Raw genomic sequence first — 18,658 nt, 5'->3', positions numbered from 1 at the left:
TACGTTGATGTGATGGTAGTCATCCTTTTAGTGCTGCCACGCCCCATCTTCGACTACCACACCTCCTATCTCCAAGACTACGCCGGTTGCTATTCTGCTAGCATCACACCATATTACACTTATGCCCCGTTGTGGTGCACTCCACTGTCCTCTCACTGGATCATCGTTTCTCACCTGTCGTACGACGTCACGCATCATCGTGAGCCTGCCCTCATCAACATTGTCTCCCCTATCGTTCGACCTTGACCGCCTCTTAATATAACTGCACACTACACTTAGCTAACCGGCGATCGAATAGTGACCAACCAATTTGCCACACAGTGAGAAGAGCTCTCGTCTGCTCATCTCGTCCGTTACATTCGGGGTCTCGTTGCCTCTTCTGAAAAGTAGGTTTCCACTCCCGTCTCTCTCTAGTCGTAGTCCCAACACCGTTCCTCCTTCAATCGGTTCCGAATTCCTTTGAGACCAATCCAAGCCGAGCTAAGTGTTCCACTACGTCCGACCCCGGTACAACAATATCATCCACCAATATGTCATCGAGGTAGGAGTCCGTGCCCTTCTTTCTCTTCAGCCTTCTCTAGTACTGTCTTCAGGATCCTCGTCATTATCCTCGGAGCTGAGCACAGCCCGAATCTCAGTCTGGTCAAGCAATATGTTTACCTTTATATTCTATTAGTTGGTATTTCCATAGCTTCCTCGCCACGTGATTTGTAGGTAAGTCGCTCGTAGATCTACAATCGTGGACGCCCCCCTCATTTGGCGCCATTTGCGTAGGGTGTCGTTACATCAAATCATCGCCAGTATGACACCTCACGAACTGGTTCAGCTCTCGGAAATCCAACACCGGTCGCACTTTGTTCTTGGTTGGCTGCACCACTGCCATCAGAGGCAAGATTCCATCCTCCACCGGCTCCTCCCAGGGACTCAAAATTCCCTCATCAATCCACCGCTCTACTTCGATGTCAAAGTCATCCTTACCCCCTCTCCAAGAGTCTGTTCGTAGTAGTCGACTTTGTTCTTTAATAGAGGTGAGCATTTTTCAGGTACCATTCTACCTCCCACATCTGGCCATCAAATTTCACCAGGAAGTCTTTGTCCTCGATTGTACAAGGTGCCACCTTTTCGTCAAGGTCAAGCTTCGCGGTGACACTGCCCTTCATGGCCCTCATTGTCATTTCTAAGTCTATTTCCGCCTTCTGACGGCTCCTCCCTTTCCTTTCCGTACTCGAGTCACGTATCGCACCAACCCTCACTTGTCCGGCGACAAACGTGACTTCTCCAAGCTGTGCAATTGCATCCATACCCAACATCACGTCAATTCCCTCTGTAACCGTTCTAATAACAAGCACTCTCAGTTGTATCGGAATGCTCTCCACCGTCATTTCAGCTTCCTGATCGCCCTCGCACTTTGTTTCCCTTCCGTCAACTGTCATCAGGGTCATATCTGTCTGAATTCTTTAATCAAGTCGGCCGTTACAATCGTGGTTGAACAGCCGGAATCAACTAGTACTCTTGCATGTCTTCCTCTCAACCAGGCATCTACAATCGGCATACAGTTGGAGAGCGTCCTAACATTTCTTGGGTGGCCGCTCGCATGGCAGTCGCCCTTTGTCCGTTTCCCTGATCGCAGTGTCGAACAATATATCCAGGTTCATTGTATTCGTAACAGATAAGCTCCGCATCTCTACAATTCCTCGCGAGATGCCCGGAGCGCCCACACGCATAACAGCGGATCCTAGGTGGCCCTTTCCATCCGCTGTGGTCACCCCTGGACTCCCCAGTTTTCCCTCTTCTATTGTCCAGTGGAGGGCCCTGCTCAACCGGGTCTCCCCTCTTCCCAGGTGAGTCATTGGGCTGGCATCTCGACTCTGGTTCTCGTGTAGGGCTTTTCGGTTTCTCTGTCGCCATGGCAGCTAAAACCCCACCTTCTGTGTCCTTGTAAGATGTCTAGCACGGACTATCAACACGTCCATGTTCGCCGACATGGCATTATTTACTTCCTGTAGTCCAGCGGATACACGATCTGGAAAGCCAATCACAACACCATTCTAACTAATTGCTCTAAGCTTTCGCCTTTCAATATCGACAGTCCCACTAATCTCCTAACTTCGTTGGCAAAAACGTCGACCTGTTCGCCATCCAAGCGAATTCTTTGCAGCCGATTAAACGATTCGAACGGACCAGCAAATGCCTCTTTCAGCCACTTTTTCAATTTCTCTGGATTTGTTTGATCACTATCTTCATTTCTAGGTAGATGGCCAATGCGTCGCCTTCCAGGTTAATGGCAATATAGTTCGCGACGTCGGTGATACCTGTTAATTTTCCACTAATTATGCCTTTTTGAGCCACGCGGCCACGTCTCCATTGTCATCAAATGACTCTAGGGTGATATTGCCTATCTTGATTGGTTCTTTCATGCTAGTCGCCTCGGCCATCTTTATCGCCTAGATATCTTGTCCGCTCACTTACCTAATTGGAGTTATTTCCTGGTTCTTCGCTAGTTTCTCTTTCACTCTTCAATCCCCCAACGCACTTACCTGCTTCTCTCACTCTACAATCTACCTTTACCTAAAACCACTAGGTCTCCTATTTCTAATTCTAACACATATAAACTCGCACCTTCACACTATTCGCTCCACATACGCACTGGCTTACGCACTCAGCTCCCGTCCCATTCGCCCTCCTTTCTACATCGTGACCTTTGATCCCGTGCCGAGGGTGCCAATTGCACACCCCTATGTGCACCACATTCATACCACAGTATTAGTCTTTTTCACGTTCAGTGTTTAGTGGGTGGCATTTTGAAAGTTTAAATGAAGTCGGATCCCATCAAAATAGCCGATAGATGTGGATATTTTGAAAAAAAAAATAATAATAATAAAATAATAATAATAATAGTGTACAGATGCGTTTGTCCACGAGGGATTTCCTGTGCAACAACTTGTGACGTTATAGCAATGTTTGTTTCTATTTTTAGGAACTATGAGGATTGCTATTGAGACAAAACTGGTTTTCTAAATCCCCACACCTTGATTTGGATATTTCTCTCGTTGATTAAGCTATATTCATCATTTATGTGATTGGTTTCACGATAGATCATAGTAGCAAAGCATAACTTCAATTTTGTGCTCATAACTCTATGTAAGGAAGCCAAGTTGACCTTTATGCGATCCAAGCTTCTTATTTTCACCTAATCCTAACCGCATCAATCGACATGAAAATTATAAGAACGAGGCAAATAAAAAATAAGTAAAATCATAATGTGTTTCCATGGCGGATTAGGTGAACTTGTTCGGATCGTTTGTGGTCAATTTCATTCCCTTGCAAACAGTTCTGTGCACAAAGTTGAAGTCTAATAATGAGTTACGAGTTATTACGAACTTGCAAGTAATCCATATATTCTTGTTTTTTCTCATTACTACCGCCTTTCCTCTTCAGTCTACCATTCACTACCCTTCATTGCAAGTTCGTAGGATGTTCCAATGCTTTTATACCTTTTATGCAAAAAATTGATGAGGACCACACTACATAAAATACTATTGCATTGTAGACTTCAGGAACATCGTGTGTTTGACAGAGCAAGAGAAACGTTGATGTCTATTGTGGGCCCTAATCTTGTAAAGAGGGAATCATATGTTTAGCGGATTTTACACTATTCTAGCGTTTTTCATCACCTTAATTTGACAACACTGTGACGTCATTTGTTTTTAGTGCGACAGATGGGCCATCCAAAACAACGTAAAACGTGTAGTAGAAGTGTATTTGTTGTGTGAACTGGAAAATGCGGCCGTTAACAAATGATGAAACAAAAACTTTTTTTGAGAAGCTATCAAAATAGTAAGTTCTTATGTTGTACAAGCGGTATATTTAGCTAAAAGTTTAGGAATTATGTGGTAATAGAAGAAAATTTGTAAAACGTTCCATTCATGATTCTTCTATTAACCTTAGGCTTAGCCGTAGCCGTAGGTACGGGCACAAAAAAAAATAATAACCCTTAAATTATTGTTGCATATGAAAGACAACTTTATTAGAAACAAAATGCTTTTTAAATTTTTGAAATAGCTTGAAAAATAAGGTAGATACGATTTTTTAAATTATTTTTTTTAGCCCGCATTTTTGGCTAGAATGTACCATAAAATGTTAGAATTATGGGTGGTAATTTGTAAAGGTTTTGGTAATGAAATATACATTAACTCTAAACCACCGGTCCAATTTAAAAAAAATTCTGAATACTTGGATTTTAAGGATCAACAAATCACATGAGCATGTCAAAAACAATGTGAGACATCTCCATCATACCATATTTGCCTTTTCGTGGCAACCATGAAGTTGTCAATTTTCAAATTATCATCAATAAAATCCAAACCACTGGCCCAATTGACATGCAACTTGGCATGTGAAGGTTAGTGAAGGTTTTATGGGCCAATAAATCACCTGGGCATGTCAACAGCAATGCAGGTCCTTCTTATTTATACCATTCTTACTAACACCTATCATGTTGCCATGGCAACTGTTGTCAATTAAAAAATAATCAATAAAATCCAAACTGCTGGCCCAATTGACATGCAACTTGGCATGTGAAGGTTTTATGGGTCAACAAATCACCTTGCAGGGCCTTTTTATACCATTCTTACTAACACCTATCATATTGACATGACAACTGTTGTCAATTTAAGAATTATAAAATAATCTATAGAATCCAAACCGCTGGCCCAATTGACATGGAACTTGGCATGTGAAGGTTTTATGGGTTAAGGGGGTTAACTCTCATTTCGGTGAAAAATACTCGATTTTGTCAAACTTCGTGTGTGGACTGGTGTGGTGTCCCTGAACACGGCGGGACTGGTTTCCAGACGTATAACGCCACCCTTCTCAGGTAATGGCGGGTTTAAAGGGCCGGAGATTCCTGTCAGCCACGCCCCTTTCTTTGCTATGGTTTGTTTTCCTTGTATTTTGTCGTTTTTTGTTGTTGTTTTTGAGAATTTTATACTCTGATATTGTTGTACGATAGGTTAGGCAGCAGTCACCACACTCGGTGCAATCAAAAAAGGGTTCAGCGTATGCGTGCGTAATTTCTCCACGCGCTATCCTGTTTTATACATTTCTTGTTTATAAATTCACTACTCCATAACTAAATATGTCAGATGTGATAGTTGCCGAAGTATTTTGCTCCATTCTGAACCTGAGAAGTGCAACAATACTCACCTTAGCAAAGGGATTGTAATGCATGTGTACCATTCATTATGTGAAGGATACGGAAGGTTAGGATTGTCACGATTCTCAGCTGGCATGGGTACAAAAGAAATGTAATGAACATCTGCTGCTTACTTCCCAGAAATGGTCAAAGGATTATGTAAGTAGATATGTGCATTTGATACTCTTTGGAGGCACTTTTATGGAGTAGTGAATATATGAACATAAAAATGCTATTTTCTCAAAACTAGTTTTTTCGCACAAAAGTAACCATAACTTCGTGTGTAAATAAGCAATTTTGATCATTCTTATTGGAAAATGATCGTGATACTTATATCTAACAAAATTAGTATATTCGTTCTTAACCTACTTGAAATATAGTTTTGACAATTTTTTAAAGTTGATTTTTTTTTTTTTTTCATAATTTGCTGTAAGGCTGACTTTCTTTCTTTTTCACTTAGAATTACGAGTATACTAATTTAGGTACATCTGGATGTCTACTAACTGTACACCAAAGGAAATTATTATTATCCTCGTACTTTTGGAATTATAACGTTATTTCAAAAATAACTAAAAATTGCAAGTAAATCATCTGTAGTGTAAAACTTTCTGAATGGATTTCAATGAAATTTCTGTCACAGATGTATCCTATTCCCCTGCACATTGTGTTAAATTTGCATTGCCTTACATAAAACAATAAGGTCGGGAGGACCGGAAATGCGTAATCCGATCGAGCGAATCACCGAAAAGATAGTTAACCCCCTTAAAATCATCTGAGTATGTCATTAACATTGCAGGACCTTCTTCTTATACCATTCTTAATAACACCAATCATGTTGCCATGGCAACTGTTGTCAATTTAGAAATAATCTATAAAATCCAAACCGCTGGCACAATTGACATGCAACTTGGCATGTGAAGGTTTTATGGGTTAACAAATCATCTGAGCATATCATTAACATTGCAGGACCTTCTTCTTGCACCATTCTTACTAACACCTATCATGTTGCCATGGCAACTGTTGTTAATTTAGAAATAATAAAATCCAAACCGCTGGCCCAGTTGACATGCAACTTGGCATGTGAAGGTTTTATGGGTCAACAAATCACCTGAGCATGTCATTAACATTGCAGGACCTTCTTCTTATACCATTCTTACTAACACCAATCATGTTGCCATGGCAACTGTTGTCAATTTAGAAATAATCTATAAAATCCAAACCGCTGGCCCAATTGACATGCAACTTGGCATGTGAAGGTTTTATGGGTTAACAAATCATCTGAGCATATCATTAACATTGCAGGACCTTCTTGCACCATTCTTACTAACACCTATCATGTTGCCATGGCAACTGTTGTCAATTTAGAAATAATCAATAAAATCCAAACCGCTGGCCCAATTGACATGTAACTTGGCATGTGAAGGTTTTATGGGTCAACAAATCACCTGAGCATGTCATTAACATTGCAGGACCTTCTTCTTATACTATTCTTACTAACACCTATCATGTTGCCAGGGCAACTGTTGTCAATTTAGAAATCTAATATAATATAAAAGATAAGTCTCCGCAGTCCAAGGTGGTTTCGTCGATTTTGTTAAAAACCTTCAAGTGCTCAGTCGGCGTGGCAATCTGCGGACACCTCCCTGTAAGCCCTCCGAGGCTGCAAGTCCTCCGAGGGTGCAGGTCCTCCGAAGTTGTAAGCCCTTGGAGGCTGCAAGTCCTCCGAGGTCGTAAGTCCTATGAGGGTGCAAGTCCTCTGAAGTTGCAAGCCCCCGGCGAAGCCCGCGGCTTCGCGGTCCAGAGTGGTTTCCTCGATTTTGATAAAACCCTTCAAGTGCTCAGTCGGCGTGGCAATCTGCGGACACCTCCCTGTAAGCCCTCCGAGGGTGCAGGTCCTCCGAAGTTGTAAGCCCTCCGAGGGTGCAGGTCCTCCGAAGTTGTAAGCCCTTCGAGGCTGCAAGTCCTCTGAGGTCGTAAGTCCTACGAGGGTGCAAGTCCTCAGTGAGGGTGCAAGTCCTCTGAAGTTGCAAGCCCCTTGGGGAGTTCGGGGAAGCAGACTTCGAGGACCCGAGTCAACGAGCCAAGCGATTATCATCGCTACAAAGGACCTTCGTGACCGACACTTCTCCTTGCAGTGACGGTAGGCTGCGAGGACCCAGGTCCTGGAAAGTCTCTACCTCCGGGTCAAGAAATAAAAAACCAAAACCAAAATGACAAAATTCAAAAAGACGAAAAAAAAAAAAAATAATAATAATAATAATAATGATAATAATAGATAATAATAAAAAGAATAAATAAATAAATAAATAGATAAAAGAAGAAGAATATTTCAAGAAGATCTTCTGAGCCGAGACCCGGAACCCGAAATGTCTCAGAAAAAAGGGCCACAGCTCAAGGATCTGACCATCGCTGGAGAGAGAGAGAGAGAAAATGAAATGAAATGTAATGAAATGAAACAATAAGACAAAATCTAATGTAATATAAAAGATAAGTCTCCGCGGTCCAGAGTGGTTTCGTCGATTTTGAGGTGAAGACGGTAAAAATTCTGGACAACGTATCGTTATTCCGCCAACATACGTTGGGGGCCCAAGATACATGAAACAGCGTCAATAGGACGCACTCGCGTTCGTCACTAAGTATGGTTTTCCTGACTTTTTCATAACTTTTACCATGAATCCTGCCTGGGAAGAACTGAGCAAAGCCGCGCAACAGACGGGTTCCCATGCTACTTCGAAAAATAGGGGCGATAGACCTGATTTAGTCAGCAGAATCTTCAAGTTGAAAGTCGACGAACTCATGGATGATTTGACCAACAAGAACATTTTTGGACGCGTAAAAGCTCACCTTTACAGCATCGAATGGCAGAAAAGAGGTCTCCCACACGTTCACATTCTTTTGTGGATGGAACATCGTGTTGACGCAGAATTAGTGGGAAGAATCATCTCAGCTGAAATACCAGACAAAGAAAAAGAGCCAAGGTTATTCGAAACTGTTAAAACATGCATGATCCATGGTCCTTGCAAGGGTTTCGACGAGTCCCAAGCATGTTGTCAAGGAAAATCAGTAAACGGGAAGGATTTGTGTGTAAAAGGCTTCCCTAAACTTTGCAGGGACAATCTTCTCTTTGGAAACAACGGGTACCCTCTTTACAAAAGAAGAGCCGTAGGGGAAGGCGGACATTCTTTTACCAAGAAAGTTAAAGGAGAGGAAGCAACAATAGATAAAAAGTGGGTTGTCCCTTATAATCCGTATCTGTGCCTTAAATATAACGCTCACATCAACGTTGAATGTTCAAATTCCATCAAAACTATCGCATACGTTACCAAGTACGTTAACAAAGGATTCGACAGTATTCTGTTCACAAAATCAGGAGAAAACGATCAAATCGTCAGCGAGGTAAAAAACTACCAAGAGGCGCGTTACGTTAATGCGAATAAAGCTACTTGGAAGATATTCAAGTTCCCTATTCACAAAAGTCACCCTCCTGTCGTTTCACTAGATTTACACTAGATACCCAACTAACGTACTTTTTCAAATTATGTTCCCAAAACGAATTTGCTGCCAATCTCTTTTACCATGAAGTACCAAACTTTTTCTTCTACGAAAAGAATAAGGGAAAATGGACGGAACGAAAGACCAGAACTTCTTATGGAAGGATCCAGGCTGTAACAAGTAAAACTGTTGAACTCTTCTATATGCGTCTACTTCTAACACATAAAAGAGGTCCTACATCTTTTACAGACCTTAGAACAGGTCAAGGGGTAACACATCCAACCTTTCGGGAAGCCGTAAAAGCTATGGGTCTCTTAAACGATGAAGAAACGAGGAAACAGACAATCATGGAGATCATTCATCACACAAACGACAGAAAACAGCTAAGATCAACGTATGCGAGTATGCTGGTGTTTTCTGGCCTAGAGGATCAGTCAAATATCTGGGAAGAAACTAAAGATCTGTTTGCGAGTGATTTCCTCTATTTCAGAGGATTAACAGAGTACAATGACAAAATTTACCTGGACGCCTTAGATGATATACAAGAAAACGGTTTAAACTGTGGAGGTGGGAGAATAGTTCAATACGGTTTACCGCCTTCAAGAGACGGAGAAAAGACAACAAATGTCATCCGTAGAGAGAAATCGTACAACAAAGTTAGGCTAGCAGAAGAAGTTGAAGGTAAAAAGGTTCTCCTAAACGAGAAACAGCGGTTCTGCTACGAAACCGTGATGGCACGCGTAGAAGGGGGCAGAAAAGACTGTAACAATGGCTTTTTCCTAGACGCTCCTGGGGGTACAGGAAAGTCTTTCGTTCTAAACATTATACTGGATAGAGTTCGTTCAACGGGAAAGATAGCATTGGCAGTCGCGTCTTCAGGTATCGCTGCAACAGTTTTACATGGAGGTAGAACGGCTCAGAACATGTTCAAGATTCCACTAATGGAATACAATGAAGTACGTTCATGTGGTATCAAGAAGAACTCTGAGATGGCACGGTTATTAAGGATGACATCAGTTATAGTGTGGGATGAAGCTGTAATGGCCAACAGGAATACGATTGCAGCCCTAGATATTACGTTGAGAGATATACTGGAAGTCAACAGATTCATGGGAGGAATAGTTTTCGTTTGTGCTGGAGACTTTAGACAGATTCTCCCCGTTATCAGAGGAGGTGGTAAAAATGACGAACTCGAATACTGTATAAAGTCCAGTTACTTTTGGGATGATTTGATTAAGTTGGAACTAACAGAGAACGTGAGACTCAAAGCTAACGACCATGAAAACAGGAAATTCGCAAAAAAAACTGTTAGATTTGGGGGCCGGAGAAAGCGGGGACATTAAATTTCCTCCTAGATTCGGTGTGATTGTCAAGAATCGGGAAGAGTTGGTGGAGAAGGTTTACGACAACTTAAAGGATAACTTTTTGAACGTTTCTTATTTCGAGGAAAGAGCTATTATTTCACCTACCAATGATGACGTTGACTGTATTAATTTGATGGTATACGATAAGTCGGACAAACCAGAGAAGGTTTATAGGAGTGAAGATACTTCAGTTGATAACGATATGGACGTTCAGACATCCGTCTACAATTCTATGACGAGTCCTTCCCTTCCTCTTCACGAGTTAAGGTTAAAGATAGGTAGTATCTTTATGGTTATCCGAAACATTTGTCCACCCAAGTTATGTAACGGGACCCGGGTTATGGTGACTAATTTACAGAAGAACATTATTGTAGGCAAGATTCTGCGATGTTGCGTCATGATAATCGCATAAAAAATAAAGTCAGTGCTCGATCGTTCGTTCTCTTTCACCCGTGAATTTTGATAACCATAGAAAATATGATGAAGCCAGTTTAGAGAGAATGGAAGTTCGTAGGTACGACTACAATAAATATAATCAAGATGCCGACGTCAGCATCATCGCATACCCACTTGCTCCTCATGACGCCTACGTAGGCGTCACCGTATGGAAGTGGTTAAAATCATGTACAGTTTTAGCACTCACCATTTCCTCTTTCAATTTGTTTCATATATCTTTTACTCAGTGTGGAAAGCTTTTTTTTTTTTTTTTTTAATCCTGTAATTGTCTTAAGTTTCTTGTGTCCTCTTGTATATCTTCTATCCCTTTCATGATTTTCTAGATGGTTGTCAAATCACTTCTTTCTCTTCTTTGTACTAGAGTTAATAAGTTTAAGAACATAAGAATAAAGGAGACTGCAAGAGACCATAAGGCCTACACTAGGCAGCTCCGTATCCATCACCACCTGTCATCCCCATCCATAAATTTATCTAATTGTTTTTTAAAACAACTGATAGTTTCAGCACTTACTACATGGTTACTAAGTTTATTCCATTCATCGACCACCCTATTAGTAAACCAATTCTTGCCTATTTCCTTCTTAAATCTAAATTTGTCCAGTTTATACCCATTACTGCGAGTCCTGCCCTGTTGTTTTATTATGATGACCTTGTTTGCTTCACCCTTGTTATAGCCTTTGATCCACTTGGACACTTCTATTAGATCACCCCGCACTCTGCGTCTTTCCAGAGAGTGTAAGTTTAGGTGCCTAAGCCCATGTATCATTTTGGTCATTCTTCTCTGTACTGATTCTAGTGAATTTATGTCCATTTTGAAATGCAAGGTAATGCACATAGGTAAAACAACAGTAAGTACAATTACAAGTTATTTGGAAATTCCTTAATAAAAGTTGATAGTGAAAAAGATCTCCGCGTAATTATCAGTAACGACCTTAAATCATCCAAGCAGTGTATTTCAGCCTCTGAGAAAGCAAATAAGATTCTAGGACTGATTGCGCAATCTTTTGATTTCAAAAGTCCATCACTCATTAACAAGCTATATAAATCATTAGTTCGTCCACATTTGGAATATGCTGTTTCCGTATGGTCACCAAATCTCATTAAAGACATTGACAGACTGGAAAAAGTACAAAGGCGAGCCGCAAAACTGATTCCAAATATCAAAATAAATCATACGAAAATCGACTAAAACATATGAATCTGTTTTCCCTAAAAAAACGTAGACTCAGAGGTGACTTGATACAGGTCTTTAAGATTTTAAAGGGAATTGACAACATCAAAAGTGACAAAATTTTCACATTGAATGAGAATCAGACAAGAAACAATGGTCTCAAACTGTCCAGAAATAGATTCAATTTGGAAGTAGGTAGAAACAACTTTGCCAACCGTGTAGTTAATGAATGGAATAAACTTCCTGCACAGGTAGTGCAATGTAGTTCAGTTCGAAGCTTTAAGAATCATTTAGATAAACACCTAAGCAAGATGCTGTAATGATTATAATTTATTTTATATTATTTGTTTTTGTTTTGTTATCATTTGTCTGTCTGATTTTCATTTATTATTAGTTATATGTCAATTAATCATTATTTACTATTTACCTGTTTGTTTATTATTTAACTATACCTATGCATTTATTTATGTATTTTATTTGTTATTTACATTATTATAGTTTTTATTTATTATTTTATTATGATTTTTTTTTGCATCCAACCTAGATATGGACCAAAAGGTCTCCTGTCGGCATGCTCCGCCTTTGTAATCCTTTGTAGGACGGAGACCAAAACTGTACCGCATAGTCAAGGATGGGTCTGATTATCGCTAGATAGAGTTTGATAATTACCTCTGCACTTCTATTCGTTACCATCCTAGCAATGAAGCCTAATGCTTTGTTAGCTTTATTTCTGGTGCTAATGCACTGCTTCCTGGTTTTAAGTTCCAGACTCACCAGAACTCCCAAGTCCCTCTCGCACTCAGATTTTTCTAAAAACGTGTTATCTGTGTTGTATCTATTTTCGGGGTTATGTAGCCCTACGTTTAACACGCCACAGTTAGAGATGATGAAGTTCATTTGCCATTTCACCGACCATGTTAACAATTTATTAAGATCATCCTGCAGAATCTGGGCGTCGTCTCCTGACCTAATTAGGTGTCCTATTTTAGTTTCGTCCGCAAACTTACTAACATCACTATTTATCCCATCGTCTAAGTCGTTTATGTGCATAATGAACAATAAGGGACCCAACACCAAGCCCTGGGGGACCCCGCTAGTAACATTGCCCCACCTAGATTTTATTCCATTTATGGTGACCCGCTGTTTTCTGTTACTAATCCAAGCTCTAATCCATTCTAACACTTTTCCTCCTATGCCATGGGCTTTGATTTTATTTAGTAGTCTCTGGTGTGGCACCTTGTCGAATGCTTTGCTAAAGTCAAGGTAAATAACATCATAATTTTCATTGTTATCTGACGCCTTATATACTTTAGTGTAAAAGGATAGAAGATTAGTCACACATGACTTCCCTTGGAGAAACCATGCTGTGAATCACGAATTAAATTATGCCCTTCGATGTGTTCTCTGAGTCTATTTACTATTATTGATTCAAGCATTTTTCCTATAACCGATGTCAAACTGATTGGCCTGTAGTTGCATATAGACGATCTATCTCCCTTCTTAAAAACAGGAACAATGTTTGCCTGCCTCCAAGCAGTTGGAACAAAACCAGTGTCTACTGATTTATTGAATATTTCAGTTAACTGGTCGCAGATTTCAAATTTACACTCCTTAACCCCTTCAATACGGGGCACATCGCACGTCTGGCAGCATTAGCTGCCCGATGTGCAATGTCGCGTCATAATAATCGCATTATAAAAAATAAAGTCAGTGCTTAATTGTTCGTTCTCTTTCACCCGTGAATTTTGATAACCATAGAAAATATGATGAAGCCAGTTTAGAGAGAATGAATCTTACGTAGGTACGACTACAATAAATACAATCAAAAGGCCGACGTTGGCATCATCACGTACCCATTTGCTCCTCATGACGCCTACGTGTGTGGCACCGTAGGAAGTGGTTAAGCATTCTTGGGAAAATTTCGTCTGGACCCGGAGATTTTGTAGCTTTAAGTCTTTCAATCTGCTTGAGTACTTCTTCTTTACTAATGCTGATATTAGATAGACTACTTTCTTCATCCCCTCTGAAAATTGGATCGCAGTCAGGTACTTTATCTAACATCTCATTAGTAAACACCGATAGAAAATAATTGTTAAACTCCTCACTCATTTTTTCCTCCGATTCTATCATGACATTTTCATCGTTTTTAATTGGTCCTATTCTTTCTTTATTTTTTGTTCTATAGAGGAGAAAGAAACCCTTTGGGTTGGATTTTGCTTGACTGGCAACCTTGATTTCATAATTACGTTTCGCTGAATGTGTATTCCTTTTAACCAGCTTTGCCATTTCGTTATATCTTGATCTAAGGTGTGATTCCCCGTTTTTTATTTTTATGTAAAGTCCTCTTTTCATTCCGATGTCATGTTTCAATCTGTCCATCATCCATTTGGGAGTATTACTATTTTTCCATATTGGTTTTAGGGGGATATATGTGTTTTGTGCATTAATAATTAGATCAGTTAGATTGCTATATATTTCTTTTAAATCGCTGACCTGACTGTTGGGCCCTCGCCCCCAAATGACCTGACCTAAGGTATGCATATTACCCTCCGTAACCCAGACCTCACTCCCAGCCCCGCTCAAAGAACCAAGAATGTTCGAAACGTCTGTATGACATTTCGTATTCAATTTCAAATAGGTTTTTATATTGTCAAAGTTTGCTTTCCTGAAGTCTGGTACTTGAACGTTATTCATACTCTTTAATTTTTCCCAAATAACATTGAATCTTATTTCTTGATGATCGCTAGAGCCTAGACTATCTCCCACTATTACGCTGCTAATTTGGTGCTCATTATTTGTTAAAATTAAGTCCAGGGTATTTTGTCCCCTCGTAGGATCGGTAATCACTTGTTTTAGGAAATTATCCTGCACCACATCTAGGAATTTCTTTGCTTCATGATCTATTAAAGTTTCCCAGTCAACGTTTCTATAATTAAAATCTCCCATGATCACAACATTTTTGTACTGGGATGCTCTGCGAATTTCATGAATCGGGATCACTCTGCTCAATGCTGAGGTTAGGAGGTCTATACAAGACGCCAATAATAACTTTCTTATTCTTGCCTATAATCTCTACCCAAATAGATTCCGTACAGTCCTCTTCCTTAATTGAATTGTTGATAATACAGTTTAATGTATTTTTAACGAAAAGTACTACACCTCCCCCATTCCTGCCAACACTATCCTTATGAAAAAAGTTATGTCCTTCTATTTCGATTCCTGGAAGGAAATGTTTATCAGCCATGTTGATCCAGGATTCAGTAATAGCTATAATATCAAAATTTTCTACGCATGCTTTACCTCGCAGCAAATCAATTTTGTTAATTATGATCCTGCTATTTGTACAGTAAACTTTTAGTTTATCTTCCCTCCACCTGCTTTGGTGATTCTTTACACAGTCCTTCTCTAAGTTGTTTCTATTGCCTAAACTATATTCCGATACTTCCCCCCCCTACTCCCACGTAATCTACCCGAAAAAAAACCCTGTAGGATGCCTACTTCTTGCTCAAGGGATTCAGCAAGGAGCCGAAATCCTCTGGGAGACAAGTGCACTCCATCCCTTGTGTATAGGTGATTCTTACCATAAAAGTGGTCCTAGTTGTCCAGTCTTTGTTCATATGTCAACTTTGAAGTCTTTCTAGTTTCTTTGTTTTTTATTGTACTAGGTGACCATAGAGACACTGCATATTCCAATTTTGGTCTTACCAGTGTAACTACTATTTTCTTTACCATTTCCTCATCCATGTAGTCAAAGGTTACTTTCATTGATCTTATTAACTTTAAGTTTCTCCAACTATTTTGTTAACATGTTTGTCTAGTGTCATGTCATTTGAGATAATTACTCCTAGGTCCCTTTCTGAGTTTACTTCTTTTGTACCAATTTTATATTTACCTAATATTCTATTTTTGCTTTTTCCAAATTCCAGGTACCATATAACTAAGTACAACTTAGGTAGGATAGGTTAGAATAGACAGATTTATCAACTTTCATTTCGTTGACCTCGGCATCTATCAAAATATGGCGTATCATTCACCTGCCATGACTCTGTTAGTTAGTAAATCTGTTTTAGTAACTTTTTTGTTATTAATTTCCCCCAAGAAAAATGCATAATATGTTGACGTATTATAATTTACAAAATTGATTATTAATTTTCTATTGCTATATCATGTAGGTGTGCATTTCTAAAAATTTACCATTATAGGTATCGCATTACTAAGTGCTGGTTAGGTTAGAACAGATGAATTTATCATACTTTGATTTCAATCTCTACATTTATCAAACAAAGCTGTCATCTCAAGCAGCTCCATTATTAAGTGTATAGCATTTAGCAGCCTTTTCTCTTATTGATTCCTGCCAAGAAAAATGTATATTATTTGGATGTATTATTATAATTTACAAAATTAATATTTCATTTTCTAGTGCTATATTGCGTAAGTGTGCACTTCTAAAATTGACCAGTTTTTTAAAACAAAATAGGTAAATTATAGAAGTGCACACCTAAATTATTTATCTGAATTGGCAAATATGTGTCTTGATTTCTTTGAAATGAAAACTGAAGACATTAGGAATTTTAATGTCAGTGAGAGTCAGTCTGATGTGGAGTATACAGCTCCTGAAATCAAGTTATCGTGTTTCCATCAAGTAAATGTGAATGCAATAGAATTTCACACAAAGAATAAAATTTACATACTGTGCTAATGACCCATTACCAATGAGTGATATAAAGAAAAGTGAGAATTTTAATAATTTATTAAAGACTGACTGATATGGTTAATACAAGCATTGATAAGAATGTTTTTCCTGAGAGTGAAAAAAGGGCAAATGTAAAACATATTGTTAAGGGTGAACTAGATCCTTAGTGTTTTAGTTCTTTTAGACCAGTATCTAATCTGACATTTCTGCCAGAATCTTGAAAAAGTAATTCTTGATCAGTTAATGGAACATCTCCAGTTAGTGAATGTATTACCTGATAATCAGTCAGCCTATAGACATCTTTGTTCAACAGAGACTACTCTGTTCTGTTGTAAACAATCTGCTTGTACACATGGATAAAGACAAGTGTAGTGTTCTGATTTTACTTGACCTGAGTGCTACATTTGATACTGTGGTGCACAACATTTTACATCAAGACTTTAAGAACATTGGAATTGAAGGTGATGCACTTAAATGTTTGAGGAGTTATCTTGAAAACAAATCTTATTGTGGACAAACAGGAACATAATTTTCTGACACTTGACATTTATAAAGAGGAATCCCTAGGGGGAGTGTACTGGGCTCTGTTCTCTTCTGTGTGTACACAAGTGAAGTCTCGCATATACTTAGTAAACATAGAGTTGACTTTAAACTATGTGCTGATGATACACATTTTTATTTTTTACTGGATAAAGTAGTGAATACTAAAGTTAAGATAGGTATGATAATGAAAGATGTGGGAAAATGGATGAACTCCAAGCAATTCAAAGTTGAATGAAGGTAAAATAGAATGTCTAATTGTTGGAAAGAGTAATAATCTTAGAAAGTTAGACATCTTTACTCTTCAGGTTAATGGAGCCTTAATGATTGTAGAAAAAACACTCAAAGACTTAGGTGTGATCATAGACTGTAGTCTATCTTTGAAGGGTCAAATAAATCAAGTGGTAAGAACAACAGGACATCATCTATAGAATATTTAATTTCTCAAGAAATATTTGGATGGAAATACAATGAAAATACTTGTTCATAATCATGTAATTTGCAAATTGGACTATTGTAATTTGTTTTATTATGGACTTCCTAATTATCTATTGAAGCTAAAACTAGTTATGAACAGAGCTGCTAGACTCATAAAAGTCCTTCTTCCCAATGAAAGAATAACACCAGTACTCACTGACTTGCATTGGCTACCAGTTAAAGCATGCATGATAAAATTTGTCTCCTGACTCATCAAGCAGTGTGATTTAGTAAACCTAGATATATAAGGAATTTACTGCAGGACTTATATCTTGATACCCCTATGGCTCCGAGATGCACTGTTGAGCAGCATAGGCTCTTTGAGCCCCGTGTTAACTTGGAATGAATTTTAGAGCATTTGAAAAGATTGCTCCATGATTATATAATGAGCTACCTGGAAGTGTCAAGAACTGTGATACCATGATAACCTTTAAGAAAGCACTGAAGACCAACTTATTCATGAAAGCATATGGCATTATTGATATGTGCATTAAGGATAATTATCACTGTTGATACTATATGATGGCCGAGTGAAGCATGGCATAGCCAGTGATGTGGGACCTGGAACTTCATCAATGGTAAATCAATAACAGAAAAATCTTGCTAAAAGTGATACACTATTGAACAGAGTTGTAATGAGTGCTTCCAAATGACATGTTTTGATAGATGTGGAAGGTGAATAAATTATAGCATGATAAATTGTTCTGTTCTACATACATATACCAAAGGCTTTTTCCCACTTACAAGGGAGGTAGCAAAAAAACAAAGGCATAAAATCCACTCCCACCCATTCCATCCCCATATACTGCACTCCCATCCACCCCCCTCCCTCCCTCCTGGATGATGGGTCATCCTTGCATCTCGCCCACTGCCCTGGGTCAGAAGCAGTGTCACAAGACACAGCACATCCACAGCAAGGCTGCTTCATTAAATCAGCGAACCCCCCCCCCCCTTTCCATACCTTCTTGCAGAAATGGAGAAGACAGGAAGAAATCCTTTTGGGATGCATCAATTTATTTTTCACACATATTCCCTCATCCCTCACTCTTCATCCCCCACCCCTCATGCATCACAGCATCATCCATAAACAACCATTCTCCATTCACCCCTATCTTTTGTCCTCTCCCATCCTTCCTCAACAGACATTCCCCTCTTTCCCAATGCCCCTTTTACCCCATCCATCCATCTCATCCTTGGTCACCCCCTCATGTTCACTCCATCCACCTCTGCTTTCCACACCTCTTTTACTAATCTTTCTTCTCTCATTCTTT

General features: G+C 39.2%; 1 protein-coding gene across 1 annotated transcript in view; it reads left to right on the top strand.

Moving 5' to 3' along the window:
- Positions 1-3,679: 3,679 nt before the first annotated feature.
- Positions 3,680-18,658, top strand: part of LOC143018948 (60S ribosome subunit biogenesis protein NIP7 homolog) — a 51,751-nt gene continuing 36,772 nt past the window's right edge. The window contains exon 1 of the mRNA XM_076174604.1: positions 3,680-3,837. Within this exon, the coding sequence (XP_076030719.1) occupies positions 3,782-3,837 (56 nt within the window). The 5' untranslated portion in view covers positions 3,680-3,781. The remainder of the gene's footprint in view (positions 3,838-18,658) is intronic.

The sequence above is a fragment of the Oratosquilla oratoria genome, chromosome 1 (genome assembly GCF_046742065.1).
Source record: "Oratosquilla oratoria isolate Oo_2021 chromosome 1, ASM4674206v1, whole genome shotgun sequence".
Lineage (NCBI taxonomy): Eukaryota > Metazoa > Arthropoda > Malacostraca > Stomatopoda > Squillidae > Oratosquilla > Oratosquilla oratoria.
Note: the sequence above shows the minus strand (reverse complement) of the source record. Positions and strands in the feature narration are given on the sequence as shown.